General features: G+C 45.7%; 1 protein-coding gene across 1 annotated transcript; it reads right to left on the reverse strand.

Moving 5' to 3' along the window:
- Positions 1–3,369: 3,369 nt before the first annotated feature.
- On the reverse strand, positions 3,370–16,502 carry LOC137300782 (interphotoreceptor matrix proteoglycan 2). Its single transcript, XM_067970043.1, has 9 exons — positions 16,442–16,502; positions 16,146–16,267; positions 14,880–14,944; positions 13,271–13,473; positions 12,605–12,764; positions 11,429–11,593; positions 8,090–8,160; positions 6,969–7,117; positions 3,370–4,641 (listed from the first exon to the last, which is right to left on the reverse strand). Exons 1-9 carry the CDS (start codon positions 16,500–16,502, stop codon positions 4,591–4,593), a joined length of 1,047 nt encoding a protein of 348 aa, XP_067826144.1. The 3' UTR covers positions 3,370–4,590.
- Positions 16,503–18,068: the final 1,566 nt, after the last annotated feature.

The raw sequence follows: 18,068 nt of genomic DNA on the forward strand, positions 1-18,068 counted from the left end.
TGGCTGTAACGGGCACCAGTGGCTGGCAGTCGCTGTAACGGGCACCAGTGGCTGGCACTGGCTGTAAGGGGCACCAGTGGCTGGCAGTGGCTGTAAGGGGCACCAGAGGCTGGCAGTGGCTGTAAGGGGCACCAGAGGCTGGCAGTGGCTGTAACGGGCACCAGAGGCTGGCAGTAACTGTAACGGGCACCAGAGGCTGGCAGTGGCTGTAACGGGCACCAGAGGCTGGCAGTGGCTGTAATGGGCACCAGAGGCTGGCAGTGGCTGTAAGGGGCACCAGAGGCTGGCAGTGGCTGTAAGGGGCACCAGAGGCTGGCAGTGGCTGTAATGGGCACCAGAGGCTGGCAGTGGCTGTAACAGGCACCAGAGGCTGGCAGTGGCTGTAACGGGCACCAGAGGCTGGCAGTGGCTGTCAGGGGCACCAGAGGCTGGCAGTGGCTGTAAGGGGCAACAGAGGCTGGCAGTGGCTGTAATGGGCACCAGAGGCTGGCAGTGGCTGTAAGGGGCACCAGAGGCTGGCAGTGGCTGTAAGGGGCACCAGAGGCTGGCAGTAACTGTAACGGGCACCAGAGGCTGGCAGTGGCTGTAACGGGCACCAGTGGCTGGCAGTGGCTGTAACAGGCACCAGAGGCTGGCAGTGGCTGTAAGGGGCACCAGAGGCTGGCAGTGGCTGTAAGGGGCACCAGAGGCTGGCAGTGGCTGTAACGGGTACCAGAGGCTGGCAGTGGCTGTAACGGGCACCAGAGGCTGGCAGTGGCTGTAACAGGCACCAGAGGCTGGCAGTGGCTGTAAGGGGCACCAGAGGCTGGCAGTGGCTGTCAGGGGCACCAGAGACTGGCAGTGGCTGTAAGGGGCACCAGAGGCTGGCAGTGGCTGTAATGGGCACCAGAGGCTGGCAGTGGCTGTAAGGGGCACCAGAGGCTGGCAGTGGCTGTAATGGGCACCAGAGGCTGGCAGTGGCTGTAATGGGCACCAGAGGCTGGCAGTGGCTGTAAGGGGCACTGTGCCTGTTGCCACCTGATGGGTTTCACTCTGCACCGTTTGATTTTTGAGTAGGGTGTCTGGTAAAACTTCTAAACTGGGAACTAAACTCCAAAAGTTTTTTTTAAAGATGGACATCCATTTTTCTTTCAATTTCTGCTGGTGTCATATGATGTGGAGACAATTATGAATATTTCCCATGAATTTTCATCAACAGCAAAGCAAATCTCAGAGCTCCTGCCCCAATTCCTGCCGTGCTCTCCCATTTTTAATTTGGAAAAGCGACGCCATTAACCATCAGTGTCTGTTTGCTGCTGTATTTTTAAAAATTCGTTCATGGGATGTGGGCGTCGCTGGCGAGGCCGGCATTTATTGCCCATCCCTAATTGCCCTTGAGAAGGTGGTGGTGAGCCACCTTCTTGAACCGCTGCAGTCCGTGTGGTGAAGGTTCTCCCACAGTGCTGTTAGGAAGGGAGTTCCAGGATTTTGACCCACTGACGATGAAGGAACGGCCGATATATTTCCAAGTCGGGATGGTGTGTGACTTGGAGGGGAACGTGCAGGTGGTGTTGTTCCCATGTACCTGCTGCCCTTGTCCTTCTAGGTGGTAGAGGTCGCGGGTTTGGGAGGTGCTGTCGAATATCAGCACACGTTAACTGCAAGGAACATACTGGACATTGAACAGGATGTGACTGGGAACACCCACATGCAGTGTTTCAAAACTATGCCTCTCTGTGTTTTTCGATTCCCTTCCTTTGCTGAGAGTGTTGTCTCTTATGTGTGCAGGCTACACTAGTTAACACTTAACAGGGAATTGAACTTGGGACCTTTGGATTAGTGCTATATTAAATGGTGCAGTAATCTACTGAGCCATTGGTGGATCCTTACATGACAATGAGATGATAATCCAGTACTATTTGAAATGTCGCACTGTGCAGGGTTAAACAACAACCACCTGCATTTATATAGCGCCTATAATGTAGCAAAACGTCCCAAGACGCTTCTCAGGAGTGCTATCAGACAAAAAGTGGCACCAAGCCAAATAAGGAGATTTTAAGGGAAGTGACCAAAAGCTTGGTCAAGGAGGTAGGTTTTAAGGAGTGTCTTAAAGGAGGAGAGAGAGGGGGAGAGGTGTAGCAGAGCTTAGGGCCAGACAGCTGAAGGCACAGCCGCCAATGGTGGAGTGATGAAAATCGGGGTTAAATGATATCGATTGTGGTGCTTTTTGGGGAGATTTGGGAATTAGGGCAGATTCAGAATTCTCTGTCCTTGACAGTTTCTCCTGTGCTAAATTAGCTCCCTCAGGCGATGAAATAAACTGGAAATAAAAAGCTGGTCTCAGTAAAAGTGACCATGAGGCTGTCGGATTGTTGTAAAAACCCAACTGGTTCACTAATGTCCTTTAGGGAAGGAAACCTGCCGTCCTTACCCGGTCTGGGCCTATATGTGACTCCAGTCCCACACCAATATGAAGTGGCCTAGTAAGACACTCAGTTGTATCAAACCATGAGTGGTTCAGGAAGGAGGCCCACCTCCACCTTCTCAGGACAACTAGAGATGGGCTATAAATGCTGGTCTTGCCAGCGATACCCACATCCCGAGAAACAATATAAAAAACTTGGGACGAGAATGTGATGGTGCAGGTTGTACCCAATCCACTGTAAGTGGGACTGTAATGGATTAAGGAGCCCTTTGTCTTATTTCTCCCCTCCCCAATTTTCTCCACTCTGCTCCTGAAGGCACTGAGCCTTGCTGGGTATGTTTCCACAGCTGCTGAATACCCTCTGGTATCTTCACTGAGTGCCCACTCTTTATGTGTGGACCCTAGACAGTGAGTGCCAGCACCAAGTTTAAGCTGCGGTGACAAAAGACAACTAAGCCCCATCTGATCTTCACCCAACACGTAGGAACAGGAGAAGGGCCATTGGAGCCTGTTCTGCCATGTTGTTAACTCTTTTTAATCCCAATTCCCCAACTTTTCTCCATATTATTTGACACCTTTACTTCCCAGGTAAGCAGCTCTCCCAACATCTCAATGATTTTACTTTGGTAGCCTCCTGGGTAGTGAGAAGGAGTGGGAATCCTGGCTGATTCTTAACTCCCCTTGATCCAAGGCATGGAGACCAAATTGTTATCTTTCCTCATTCAACCCTTACATTCCTAAAACCAAGAGCGTCAGGGCACTGTATTTCCACATTATGGATCCAGTCCCTGTACTCCTTATTACTCAAAGTGAGAAAACTGAGGTAGTCACAATGTGAAAGAAGAAAGTGATAGCATTCTTTTATTTTACAAATATTTTATTTATCTGTAAACAGTGCAGATGAGTGCCGAATAATATTTTATACATATCAAATATAAGAAAATTCAGATAGTAAAAGGGTTCAGTTTTAAATAAACTCTACTGTATCTAAATGTACATAACTTAAATATACCTATTCTGCTTCAACCCTTAAATCATAAAGCTAAAAAGTATCTCTGCCTACAATAGACAATTGACATACTTTCCCTCAAGCATTCTGGAAAAACTGATTGTAAAAAAATTATCGTGAAAATTGAATAGACTTTAAAGATATTACTGTAAAGTCAAGGGTACAAATCACACCCATTATTTCTGCACTCACAGTTCTCTCCCCTCCTCTCCTGGAGGCACTGCCTGTTAATTAGGATACAGTTCCAAGTGTGGCCTCTGGTACCACACCCATGGCATGGCGGCAGAGCCCGACCCTGTCCTCGCCCACACCTTCCAGCGATCAAGAGTGAACAGCCTGGCTGATTTTTACCTTACGGGACATGGAAGCTGACTGTCGTGTGCCAACTGCAGCCCAGCTGAAATCAGGTAAGCCAGCTCAGAGTGTGGATGGAATCCAGGGCCTCCTGGTACAACTCAGGTGGAGCCCTGACTCACTGAGCCATCAGGGAGCTCCATTTCTGTTTTCTGATATTTATGAATTAATGCCTTTACATTATGTTGGACCCCATATACATACAAATCCTACAATATTCTCTTGCAGTTTATTTAAAGGTCACTCCTCTGGCCCAGGTCACCTCTCTGAAGGTGCATTGTACACTAGAGTTTACAGTAACTAAGCAGAATGGTGCAGTTGTTCTTACAGTGGTTTATCTTGGTTACCACTCTTATTCTTACCGTGTACAGGGATTTCAGTTACTCGCTGCTCCCCCTCCTATCTGCTCCAGAGGTTGCACATGCATTAAGCCTCTGCTCAAACATCCCTGTCTGACTAAACATATAACTATTTTATCAAAAGCTAGCAGGCTATTTTGTGACATTCAGAACTGAGAGACCCATGTAATTTTCAAAACAGGGGCCTTGTGTCAATCATATAAAACAAGCTTTCTGTAACTACAGAACCCTGAAATATAATTTAAAAAAACTAAATTATAGAAAGTTGCCGAGCAATAGAATTTTCCTTATTTCATCAGTAATATTCTTGGAGCAAACAGAAGCATTTCTGAACAATTAGATTTGTATCTATGTTTTATAGATGTTTAAATGCTCTGTAACTTTCAAAGTGCTGGAAAATATGTTGAACAAAATGTTCTAAACTATGATGGACTGGTGTGTCCTAAAACCAGCCGTGTCTATTGTCATGGTTCATCTGGTAATGGCATAACCATCTCTGGGCGTCTGGCTCGTACCTGGCAGGGAGGCAATACATCATCAAATTATTAGTATCAACAATAATCCAATTTTCCCTCCCTCTTCTACGTGAGTCCTGGCTGATATTCATCCCTCAACCAATATCACTAAAAAAACAGATTTTTCTGATCATTATCACGTTGCTGTTTGTGGGATCTTGCTGTGCGCAAATTGGCTGCCATGTTTCCGACATTAAAACAGTGACTACAGTTCAAAATACTTAATTGGCCGTAAAACGCTTTGGGATGACCCGAGGTCATGAAAAGCATTATAGAAATGCAAGTCTTTCTCTTTTTCCCTATACTGCTATGCAGAGTGGTTAATTCTGAAGTTGATGAACTTTCACAATGATCCCTTTCATTTGTCCAGCGCTTCTTATAGAAAAGAACATCTCCCAGCATTTGACGGGGGAGCAGGGCGCACACTTAGCCAGAAGCGAAGGAATTTAGGGAGGAAACTGAAGACAGTGTTGGTCTTCAGTAGGATTTTGGAGTCACAGTGATGCCGTCAAGGAAAAGTGACACAGGAAGAGTTCCAGAGAGCAGGGACATAATGGGCGACAGGGTGGCCTCTGATGGTGGAGTGGGGATGTACAGCGATTCACAAGGCATGAATTTGCCTCAAATTTGAAATTCTCATCCTTGTGTTTAAATCCCTGCATGGCCTCACCCCTCCCTATCTCTGTAACCTCCTCTAGCCTTACTCCCCACTCCCTAACTCTGGCCAGTTCTGAATCTCCATCTTTCACCCCGCTATTGGCAGCCGTGCCTTCAGCCACCTAGGCCCCATGCACTGGAATTCCCTCCCTAATTCCCTCCGCCACCCTCTCTTTAAAACACCTCCATGACCAAGGTTTTGGTCACCTCTCCTAATCTCTTTTTCTTTGTCTTGGTGTCTGTTTTCCTTATATTTCCCACTCCAGAGACTTGAACACAAAATCTAGGCTGACACACCCAGTGCAGTACTGAGGGAGTGCTGCACTGTCAGAGGTGCCGTCTTTTGGATGAGATGTTAAACCGAGGCCCCGTCTGCTCTCTCAGGTGGATGTAAAAGATCCCATGGAACTATTCGAAGAAGAGCAGGGGAGTTCTCCCCAGTATCCTGGTCAATATTTATCCCTTAACCAACATCACTAAAAACAGATTATCTGGTCATTTATCTCATTGCTGTTTGTGGGATCTTGCTGTGCGCAAATTGGCTGTCGTGTTTCCTACATTACAACAGTGACTACCCTTCAAAAGTACTTCATTGGCTGGAAAGCGCTTTGGGACATCCTGAGGTTGTGAAAAGTGCTATAGAAATGCAAGTCTTTCTTTCTTTATATCTCTGTGAAGCGCCTTGGGATATTTTTGTATGTTAAAGGCGCTATATAAATGCAAGTTGCTCTTTTTAATTTATTCTTGTGATGTGAATGACATTGACAAGGCAGCATTGATTGCCCATCCCTCGTTACCTTGAGAGACAGCCACATAGGGTGGGACTGGTGTCACATATAGGCCAGACCAGGCTAGGGGTGGCAGATTCCCTTGCCTGTTAGTGAACCAGTTGGGTTTTAACAATAACCCAACAGATTTCATGGTTATTTCCTTGTGGCAGCCCACGAATGACTGGGTCAATTGAATTCACTTTCACAACTTGCTATGGCGGTTAGTTCAATACCACAAACACTCGGCTATATTCCTGATATCCCCTCCAAGAGGATCTCTCTGATTTCAGCAGAATGACTGCAATCTTTTTGTAATCAGAGGGATCTCATTATTACAATCTAGGAGCGATGTAGTTCATCTAGCTTTTATACAGTGTTGCTGAATATAACGGAGTGAGTTATAAATGCAGCTTTGTAATAGTGCAGTTTATAATGAAGTGCTTCTGACACAGGCTGAGTCCCAGTGTCAGCTGTGGGTCAGTGGGTAGCATTCTCACCCCTAAGTCAGAAGGTTATGGGTTCCAAGCCCTGCTCCAGAGATTGAGCCCAAAATCTAAGCTGACACTTCAATGCTGTACTGAGGGAGTGCTGCACTGTCAGAGGTGCTATCTTTTGGATGAGACATTAAACCGAGACCCTGTATACCCTCTCAGATCACACAGCACTATTTTGAGGAGCAGGGGCGTTCTCCCTGGTATCACTAAAACAGATTATCTGGTCATTTATCTCATTGCTGTTTGTGGGATCTTGCTGTGCACAAATTGGCTGCCGTGTTTCCTACATTACACCAGTGAGTACACCTCAAAAGTACTTCATTGGCTGTAAAGCGCTTTGGGACGTCCTGAGGTCGTGAAAGGTGCTCTATAAACGCAAGTTCTCTGTGTGCCTCCTCCAGTTTACCTTGGCCTCTGTGTCCACCTTGTCTAAGTTTGGCCTCCAGACGCCAGACCCAAAATCATTTTCGAATGTAAGATGCTCACTGAGGCTGTATCTTCCTCGTCTCTTACCCAGAGGCAGGATGCTTGATGTCGGCGTGACTGTAGTCATATCTGGGGGGGAAAGCATTAGACAGGATAGTGACTTTAGCACGACATACGTAAATGGCAAGGCCAGTCCGGTGAGGGGCAGTTTTGCTTCCAAAAAAGTCTTATACTGATAAAAATAATCAGTGGGTAAAATTTGCAATGACTTGTGCTAAAACTAGCTAAGATTGGAGTCACTCCCCCAAGTCCCATTTATTTTAACCGAGGTAATGACCTGCCATTGTCCTCCATCTCCTTACTTGCCGGTGGCTCTGGTGACATCAAAGACCAAGGAGGAGCTCCGTGGGCCCCATTGTGGCTCCGTCCATTGCATGGAGTCCCCAACTTTTGACCAACCTTGGAGCTAATCCAAAGCAGCTCAACCTTAGAAAAACAGCTGGGGGTAGAGTGTATCCAAGTCCTTAATTAGCCTCAGGTTGGAGCTGCTCGTTCATGGCCAGAGGTACAAACTGACAGATGCACTAAACACACATGCACAGAGTGTTCTGATGGCTCGGTTAAAACCTCCATCACCCACTGAGGGTACTCATCCATACAGAACACAAAGGTCCCACCTTCAGTCCCTACTCTGTACTGATTTGGCCAGTCACAGTCGGGCTGGCAGTAGGGAGCCTCAATGTCCCTCGGCTGGGAGAGGAAAACTGGGTAAAGTTCTCATTTTTGTTTACTATCCGGCAAACCCTGCCAAAAAAGACATGTCTGTAATACCTGTCACAATTAAATAGCCCGCGAACACTCGCTGTCCAGGCACACACAGGTAGAATAGTCACTTGGGTAAAGTAGCAGAGGGCAAACAGGAATTACAAAACCACAGATTCCAACAAGAGTCAGAACCTTTAGGAGAGGAAAAGAAATTGGTCGATAATAAAACACATAGCAGCGTATACACACATATAAAGTCACACGCCATCAAACCGTCCGGATGTAAGGAAAATCTTTAAATCATTTTCTACATGTTAAATTCAAGAAGACACATACCTGTTTGTTGAAATCTGAAATGTTCTTCATCTATTGAGTACCACCTGTGGGAGGTGCGACGGTCTGAATGCCTGGGGAGAAGCAGGAGAACTGTATTTTTAATTAATTTCTTTTATTTATTCTCGGGATGTGGGCAACACTGGCAAGGCCGGCATTTGTTGCCCATCCCTAGTTGCCGTTTGAGGTGGTGGTGAGCCGCCTTCTTGAACCACTGCAGTCCATGTGGTGAAGGTTCTCCCACAGTGCTGTTAGGTCCAGGATTTTGACCCAGTGACGATGAAGGAACGGCCGATATTTGTCCAAGTCAGGATGGCATGTGACTTGGAGGGAACTTGGAGGTGATGGTGTTCCATTGCACCTGCTGCCCTTGTCCTTCTAGGTGGTGGAGGTCGCGGGTTTGGGAAGTGCTGTTGAAGGAGCCTTGGCAATTTGCTGCAGTGCATCTTGTTGGAGCTGCACTCATCCTGGCAAGTGGAGAGTATTCCATCACACTCCTGACTTGTGCCTTGTAGGTGGTGGAGAGGCTTTGGGGAGTCAGGAGGTGAGTCACTCACCGCAGAATACCCAGCCTCTGACCTGCTCTTGTAGCCACAGTATTTATGTGGCTGGTCCAGTTGAGTTTCTGGTCAATGGTGACCCCCCAGGATGTTGATGGTGGGGGATTCGGTGATGGTATGCCATTGAATGTCAAGGGGAGGTGGTTACACTTTCTCTTGTTGGAGATGGTCATTGCCTGGCACTTGTGTGGTGCGAATGTTACTTGCCACTTATCAGCCCAAGCCTGGATGTTGTCCAGGTCTTGCTGCATGCGGGCACGGACTGTTTCGTTAATTGTGAATGGAGCTGAACACTGTGCAATCATCAGCAAACAGCCGCACTTCTGACATTATGATGGAGGGAAGGTCACTGAAGCAGCTGAAGATAGTTGGGCCTAGGACACTGCCCTAAGGAATTCCTGCAGCAATATTCTGGGTCTGAGATGATTGGCCTCCAACAACTACAACCATCTTCCTTTGTGCCAGATATGACTCCAGCCACTGAAGAGTTTTCCCCCTGATTCCCATTGACCAGTTTTCCTAGGGCTTCTTGGTCGAATGCTGCCTTGATGTCGAGGGCAGTCATTCTCACCTCACCTCTGGAATTCACCTCTTGTGTCCATGTTTGGAACAAGGCTGCAATAAGGTCTGGAGCCGAGTGATCCTGTTGGAACACAAACTGAGCATCGGTGAGCAGGTTATTGGTGAGTAAGTGCCACTTGATAGCGCCTTCACTTTGCTGATGATTGAGAGTTGGCTGATAGGACGGTAATTGGTCAGGTTGGATTTGTCCTGATTTTTGTGGACAGGACATACCTGGGTGATTTTCCACATTGTCAGGTAGATGCCAGTGTTGTAGCTGTACTGGAACAGCTTAGCTAGAGGCGCGGCTAGTTCTGGAGCACACATCTTCAGCACTACAGCCGGGACGTTATCAGGACCCCCATAGTCTTTGCTGTATCACGTGGAGTGAGTTGAATTGGCAGAAGACTGGTATCTCTGATGGTGGGGACCTCAGAAGGAGGCCGAGAAGGATCATCCACTCGGCACTTCGGGCTGAAGATGTTTGCAAATGTTTCAGCCTTGTCTTTTGCGCTCACGAGTTTGGTTTTGCCATCATTGAGGATGGGGGTGTTCATAGAATCATAGAATAGTACAGAATTGAAGGAGGCCATTCAGCCCATTGTGCTTACTATGCTGCTCTTTGAAAGAGCTATCCAATTAGTCCCATTCCCCCGCTCTTTCCCCATAACCCTCCAAATTTTTCCCCTTCAAGTATTTATCCAATTCCCTTTTGACAGTTACTGTTGAATCTGCTTCCACCGCCCTTTCAGGCAGTGCATTCCAGATCATAACAACTCGCTGTGTAAAAAAATGTTTCCTCATGTCGCCTCTGGTTCTTTTGCCAATCACCTTAAATCTGTGTCCTCTGGTTACCGACCCTCCTGCCACTGGAAACAGTTTCTCCTTATTTACTTTATCAAAATCCATCATGATTTTGAACACCTCTATTAAATCTCCCCTTAACTTTCTCTGCTGTCAGGAGGACAACCCCAGCTTCTCTAATCTCTCCAGGTAACTAAAGTTCCGCATCCCTGGTACCATTCTGGTAAATCTCTTCTGCACCCTCTCTAAGGCCTTGACAATGTTCCTAAAATGTGGTGCCCAGAATTGGACACAATACTCCAGATGAGGCCCAACCAGTGATTTATAAAGAGCATTGGAGCCTCCAACTCCTGTTAGTTGCTTAATCGTCCACCATCATTTATGACTGGATGTGGCAGGACCCCAGAGCTTGGACTTGATCTGTTTGTTATGGGATCACTTAGTTCTGCCTGTAGCATTAGAGTCACTGGGAATTTCTCGAGCCCAAGTCAGCACAGATTCTGTACAGTCATCTCACTGGCAACAAATTCATGAAAAAGGTTTGTTCGGCCAAAATTTCCGAGGTTTGCCAGGTTGTGTTGCCAATGGTAATGTTAGTATATACGAGACTGCACCAGGTTGGGGGGAGTGGGCAAATCAGTTGGTTAACCAAGACCTTGCACCTGTGAGGCCAGAGTGCAAATCCAGCTTAGGTTGATGGGATGAAAGTCTCATGTCTGCTGGTTGTAAGGGTCCAAGTGAAATGAGTTGGGCAGTCTCTGGGAGTGTTTGATGGGACAGTGTAGAGGGAGCTTTACTCTGTATCTAACCCGTGCTGTACCTGCTCTGGGAGTGTTTGATGGGACAGTGTAGAGGGAGCTTTACTCTGTATCTAACCCGTGATGTACCTGCCCTGGGAGTGTTTGATGGGACAGTGTAGAGGGAGCTTTACTCTGTATCTAACCCGTGCTGTACCTGCCCTGGGAGTGTTTGATGGGACAGTGTAGAGGGAGCTTTACTCTGCATCTAACCCGTGCTATACCTGCCCCGGGAGTGTTTGATGGGACAGTGTAGAGGGAGCTTTACACTGTATCTAACCCGTGCTGTACCTGCCCTGGGAGTGTTTGATGGGACAGTGTAGAGGGAGCTTTACACTGTATCTAACCCGTGCTGTACCTGCCCTGGGAGTGTTTGATGGGACAGTGTAGAGGGAGCTTTACTCTGTATCTAACCTGCAATGTACCTGCCCTGGGAGTGTTTGATGGGACAGTGTAGAGGGAGCTTTACACTGTATCTAACCTGCAATGTACCTGCCCTGGGAGTGTTTGATATTGAGACCAGATGCCTGAAATGGAACCTTTTCCGTTCCCCAACACTGATATCTCTCTTCTCGATGAGAATAAAATTCAACACAAAGAAGCACAAGGTTGATACTTACCAGGATTTCCTTCTCCGACAGCAGAATATAATGGCAATGATGATGACAATTAGGAGCAGAAGACCAGCTGACAACACACCAAACAACACACCATAGAAAGCCGAGGTCCTTATGGATGTTTCACAGTATTTCCCTGTATATTTGTAAAACCTGTCCTGATAACACCTGTCAGAAGAAAACAGAATGAAAATTGATGAAGTTAGTTATAGTTGTGGATGTCCAATGGATAGAAGATCATCCCAATAACCAGCCTGTGGCACCCATGACCAGCGATTAAGTAAATTAAGAAATGGTAGTCAGGGACTGTACTCCAACAATGACTCGTTGGATAAAAGCATCACCTGGTGTGTTGTACAGACCAGGAAGATCTCCGCTTCGATTTTATTCTGTACATGGTTAGCTAAACCCAGACAGTGAGGGTATCTACGGTTAATCTCAGTGCTCAAGGTAGACGTGGGAGCAATCTTATTTCCAAGTCTGATGCTCATGGTTTCAAGCCCCACTCCTGAGACTTAAACACACACTCTAGGCTAACACTTCAGTACAGTACTGACAGAGTGTTGTGCTGTTCGAGGTGCCGTCTATTGGATGAGATGTTAAATCAAAGACCCATCTGCCCTCTCCAGTAGTTGTAAAAGGTCCCAAGGCACTATTTAAAGAAGAGCGGGGGAACTCTCTCCCAGTATCTTGGCCAACATTTATCCATCAACCAGCAACACTAAAATAATTAATTTGTTATTTATCTCATTTGCTGTTTGTGGGCTCTTGCTGTGCACAAGTTGGCTGCCAATTCTTCCCTGCATTACAACAGGAACTACACATCATATGTACTCCATTGGCTGTGAAGCACTTTGGGCCGTCCTGAGGATGTGAAAAGTGGTATACAAATGCAAGCTCTTATCAGCCAGGATTCCCAATTCTCATCATTATCTAGTGTTTCCTGCTGGGAAGTTGGATGGAAAATCTCAGATGGGGCACCTGTGATCTCCTGATATGCAAAGCCCATGGCTGAGGCCCCGGTTGGCAGCACAAACTCAGAAGATTACCTATTCACCATCTAGATTCAGGAAGAATGGCCACTTGCACAAGGCACTGGAGGGCAGTTGGTGCCTGTGGAACTGTACCCCAGCATGAGGCAGCACCTTCAGGAGAGTAGGGAGGTTAATGGTTACTTACTCACAGACAGATCCATTGATTTGATTCAAGCATTCGCCATTCCCGTGACAGACTGACTTTCTTTTGCAGGGTCCTTCACAGATACAATAATTCCCATTGCTGCAGTTTATTGTGTAATCATCAAATGGGACCTCACATCTAAATTTCAAGCCTGTGATATCTAAAAGAGTTAATAGATATAAAAAAATAAAATGTCAGGAATTTGGACATTTCATTGAGTGTTTTTGATACATAGACAACATGCAGTTTTCTGTTTAGGAGCAACAGCCATGTCCTAACTCTTTTCTGAGAGACCCAAGCGAGAGCAAAGGCCCATGAAGCAGGACACCACCATGGTTGGAAAGAGTAGACAGAAGGACAAAGCAGATCACGGGTCAATGGTTGGGTGAAGCCAAGCCTCATCTTCCTTGCCAGTTTTCTCCCTTCCTCCTCTCCTGAAGGAAGGTATTGTCTCCTTCCTAGTCCTTGCCCAAGTGGCCATTCACCATGTATGAGCCTAGGCAGTGACCATCAGCAGGCTACTTAAGTGTGGAGGGCCGTGGGAACCTGTGGAGCTGTATTCCAGCATGGGTCAGCACCTTCAGGAGAGAAACGAGGGAGAAAAGAGCAGAAGAAATTCAGCGAGTGAGTTATTGCGTGCTCTGTACCTTTCAGTGTAATACTTACTGTTGATTAGTGGTGGTGGAGCATAAACACGAGTGAGAGTAACCAGATCACCACCCATAGAGTCTGTGAAGTTTTTCAGTGCCTCCGTGGTGTTAACAATACTGAGCAGTATTGTTTGTAGGTCGTTGTTTAAATGGTCGATTTCCATCTGATTGTTGCTGTAGTTGTAGACTCCACTGCTGTTTGCTATAATACTTCCTTCTCTGTGGAGGGAAACAGTCCAGGGCTAGATTACAAGATGTCCACACCTTCATGATGTGTACAAGACACAGGCAAACTGCATCAGGGAACAACATACTGCTAAGACGCAGTAATGAAAGGAGACCTTAGGGCCGTATACAAGATACTAAGTGGAATAGAAAAGGTTAATCATGAGTCACTATTTCAAGTTAAAACACAATTGTAGGACAAGGGGACATAGGAGCCAACTGGTAACAGTTAAGTTCAGGATAGCTGTTAGGAAACTAGTCTCCACACAAAGTGATCAATATTTGGAAGGCCTCCCAGGAGGGCACTGGAGGCAAATGCTCCAGAGTCATTCAAGAGGCTGTTAGATGCTGTTGTGAGAGATCACTGGTTTCAATGGAAGGATGAGCCAGATGGGCTGAATGGCCTCCCTCATCTGTACTAACCTTTGTGTACTACATCATTAGCTGTGGCTCAGGGTAGCACTGTCACCTTTGAGCCTGAAGGTTGTGGGTTCAAATCCCACTCTAGAGGCTTGAGCACACAATCTAGGCCTGACACTCCCAGTGCAATACTGAGGGAGTGCTGTACTGTCAGAGGCGCTATCTTTCAGATGAGACTTAAACCGAGACCCTGTCTGCCCTCTTTGGCACTATTTGAAGAACAGCAGGGGAGTTTGTCCTGGGCCAATATTTATCCCTCAGTCAACATCACTAAAACAGATAATTTGGTCATTTATTTAATTGCTGTTTGTGGGATCTTGCTGTGTGCAAATTGACTGCCTAGTTTCCGTCATTACAACAGTGACTACACTTCAAAAGTAATTCAATGGCTGTAAAGTTCTTTGGGACATCCTGAGATTGTGAAAGCTGCGATACATCTCTTCCTCATATCTCCTTTCTCTCTTATTGTCACCACCTCTGGTTTCCTCCTATACTAATTTACTTGTGCTATTTATGTGGAAGATGTCCTAAGTGTAACGGGAGTGCTGTTGACACTGAGCCCAATCCGGCCTCACCCAATGTATGTACAAGGTTGCACAGGGGACACTGGGTACTGATCAGGAAGCCTGGCTGATTTCCTTACCACACAGTCCAAAATACTGAGGCCAATTGTCCCCCATTGCTGCAACAGGGCCGAGATCAATGCAATTAGCATTGGTGGGGTCAAATCTGCAGCTTCTGGGATCAAATCTGCAGCTACTCGCTTCCTTTACCAACTGAGACAGGAGCCTAGATAAACATCTCTAAATGAGGCCTATGAAATAAATGTATGGGGCTGTGCTGCTAAACTTGTAAAAGTTGATGGATGGGTTAGTTTATGGGTTTGGGATTTCGTTAACCCCTGGGGACCACTTCATTGAGGAAGTTGTTTGGCTGAAAAGCTGAAGGGATTTTGTATCTCACAGGAGTTTTAAACATACCGGAGTCCAGTAACTTGGACTTTGTAAAAGTTTTTTGGTGCAGCTTCTCTGAACAGTGGGGTCAGCTGTAAGAAACAAAGAAAGAAATTAATTCAAACTAATGCATGAACGGTTCACAAAATTACTAATGCTGTAAGAAATATAATCTGTGATTGAGTGGTTTATAAATAGAATAACAGATTCCTGGGAGTGAGTAACAGGCTGGAATCTAATCGAGGGGTTCGGGGGGTTTATATATAGAATAACAGATGCCCGGGAGTGAGTAACAGGCTGGAATCTAATCGAGGGGTTCGGGGGGGTTTATATATAGAATAACAGATGCCCGGGAGTGAGTTACAGGCTGGAATCTAATCGAGGGGTTCGGGGGGGTTTATATATAGAATAACAGATACCCGGGAGTGAGTAACAGGCTGGAATCTAATCGAGGGGTTCGGGGGGGTTTATATATAGAATAACAGATACCCGGGAGTGAGTTACAGACTGGAATCTAATCGAGGGGTTTGGGGGGTTTATATATAGAACAACAGATGCCCGGGAGTGAGTTACAGGCTGGAATCTAATCGAGAGGTTTGGGGGGTTTATATATAGAATAACAGATGCCCGGGAGTGAGTTACAGGCTGGAATCTAATCGGGGGGTTCGGGGGGTTTATATATAGAATAACAGGTACCCGGGAGTGAGTTATAGGCTGGAATCTAATCGAGGGGTTCGGGGGGTTTATATATAGAATAACAGATACCCAGGAGTGAGTTACAGGCTGGAATCTAATCGAGGGGTTCGGGGGGTTTATATATAGAATAACAGATACCCGGGAGTGAGTTACAGGCTGGAATCTAATCGAGGGGTTCGGGGTTTTATATTTAGAATAACGGGAACGAGTCACTGCACTTGAGCTGTAATAACTGATCAGGTTAATAGAATGATAGGCTACTATCTAATCCTAAACACAAGTGACAGGTTTGCTAACTGGTTAAGATTGAAGAGAATTGGAGAATCTTGACCTTCAGTTGTTTACATTTTGATGTAAAGTTTAGTGAGGAAAGGTTATTATTTCAGTTGTTTATTCTCACTCAGCATGGAAAAAGGCAGTGTTTTTGGGGAGAATAATCTGCCAAGCTTTACTTTTCTAAACAGTGCAACACGATGATGCCATTCTAATTGAAATGGATCACTGGGCTGCAAAATATCTCTTTTAAAATGTATATATATATATATTTGAAATATTGGTGAATCTATGTGCAGCATCTGTCAAGACATCTGTACCCACCAATGTAACCAGCTTATTAGTGAAATCTCTATATTCCACAGATGAGTTGTTACCCAGGTTTTCATCCCAGGTCCTGTTTATCAAGAGTGTCAAAGTGACTTCCCTGTGTGGTGAGTTTGGACCTGTAGTAGAAGAGGAACAAACAGAGCAGAGGGCATTGTATTAATGTCATAGACCAAGACACAAACTGGAACATTCATTCATGAACAATTCAGCTGACTTCAATTTGTTCTCAATTTTCTCCCCTCTGCTGCAACCATTGTCTTGTGGTGGGCTATGCCTCTACCATTGCTTACCGAAAGAACAGTTCTTCATATGTGAGCCCATATAGTGATGGCCATCAAGATATTTGAACATGGGTACTATCACAAACCCAATCCTTTCCATGCCTGACATCCACACATTCAGTTTTAAACATGGATCACCAGCAGCAATCAGGAGCAAGAAAGTTGGCTGACTTTTCCCCTCCCTACTGGAGAGGCACTGAGATCAGTTGTACTGCCTCAATCCTATCTGAGATGAGCAGTACATTTACCAACTGAGCCACAGATTAACTGCATGTTATAGTCTTATAAAAAGTTATAGTCTCAGAATATAAAAACCAACAGAATCAAAACATTGAAATCCCCCAAACAATTTGTAACAGTAAAGGCAACGTACTTAGCACAACATTGCTGTTGTTGTTTCCATTTTGACATTGAGATCCATAAGTAAACTCTGGACAATGGCACACACAGTCATCTTGCGTTGTAGCACTTGAATTACATGTTCCTCCATTTAGGCATTTGCATCTGCTACAGTAGTCCACAGTTGTGGCCAAGGTAAATGTCGTTGGCTTTGGAGAAGATATTGGCAACGTAGAATTAGCAGAACTGATGGGAGTAGTTTGAGCTGTAGTAGTTTCAGCAGGTGAATATGAAGTTGTTGGTCTTTCTGTCTTGAGTGTGGAAGATGAAATAAATGGTTTGGTAGCAGTTGTTATTGGTTGGGTTTGAGTAAAATTGTAAAGAGTGGTTTCTTCATTGGATGTAGAACTGGCAGGCCTTTGAGGAACAGAAACACTGAGAGTGTTTGTTTTATATGGTGTTGACTGAGCTGAAGAGGGGCCTTCCATTGGGGTAGTTGTCAAATGTGATTGAGATGGGCTGGCTCTCTGAGTTGGGAAAACTGAAACTGACATGGAAGAAGATTCTTTGCTGCCAGTGGATGAATCAAAGGGGAACGTTGATTCTTCGGAATTAGAAGTAACTATATTTGAAGTAACATAAGATGAGATGCTGGTTTCTGCAGCAGGAGGTTCCTTGGATGTAAATGCTGATTCTGATGTTGTATTGGACACTTTTGCAGTGGAGTGAGAAACAGATGCAGAAAATTCCTCAGTGACACTTGATGGTTGTGTTGACATAGAACTAGAAGAAGATGACTTTGATGATGAAATAAAGAATGCTGTTCCAGTTGCAATGTTGGGTGACATCTGTGTAGATGTTGCATGGGCTTCTGATGAAGTCACTGATGATTGTGTGGGTGTTGGTATGCTTTGCGATGAAGTCTCAGTGTTGGATGATACTTGTGTTGGCGTTAAATGGGCTTCTGATGAAGTCTCAATTATTGATGATACTTCTGTAGCAGTTGGATGGGTTTCTGATGAAGTCTCAGTTATCGATGATACTTGTGTTGCAGTTGGATGGGTTTCTGATGAAGTCTCAGTTATTGATGATACTTGTGTTGCTGTTGGATGGGTTACTGATGAAGTCTCACTTATTGATGATACTTGTGTTGCTGTTGGATAGGTTTCTGATGCAGTCACAGTTATTGATGATACTTGTGTTGCTGTTGGATGGGCCTCCGATGGAGTCGCAGTTATCGATGATACTTGTGCACGTGTTGGATGTGTTTCTGATGCAGTCTCAGTTGTTGATGATA

Source organism: Heptranchias perlo, chromosome 32 (assembly GCF_035084215.1).
Source record: "Heptranchias perlo isolate sHepPer1 chromosome 32, sHepPer1.hap1, whole genome shotgun sequence".
In the NCBI taxonomy this organism is placed as follows: Eukaryota; Metazoa; Chordata; class Chondrichthyes; order Hexanchiformes; family Hexanchidae; genus Heptranchias; species Heptranchias perlo.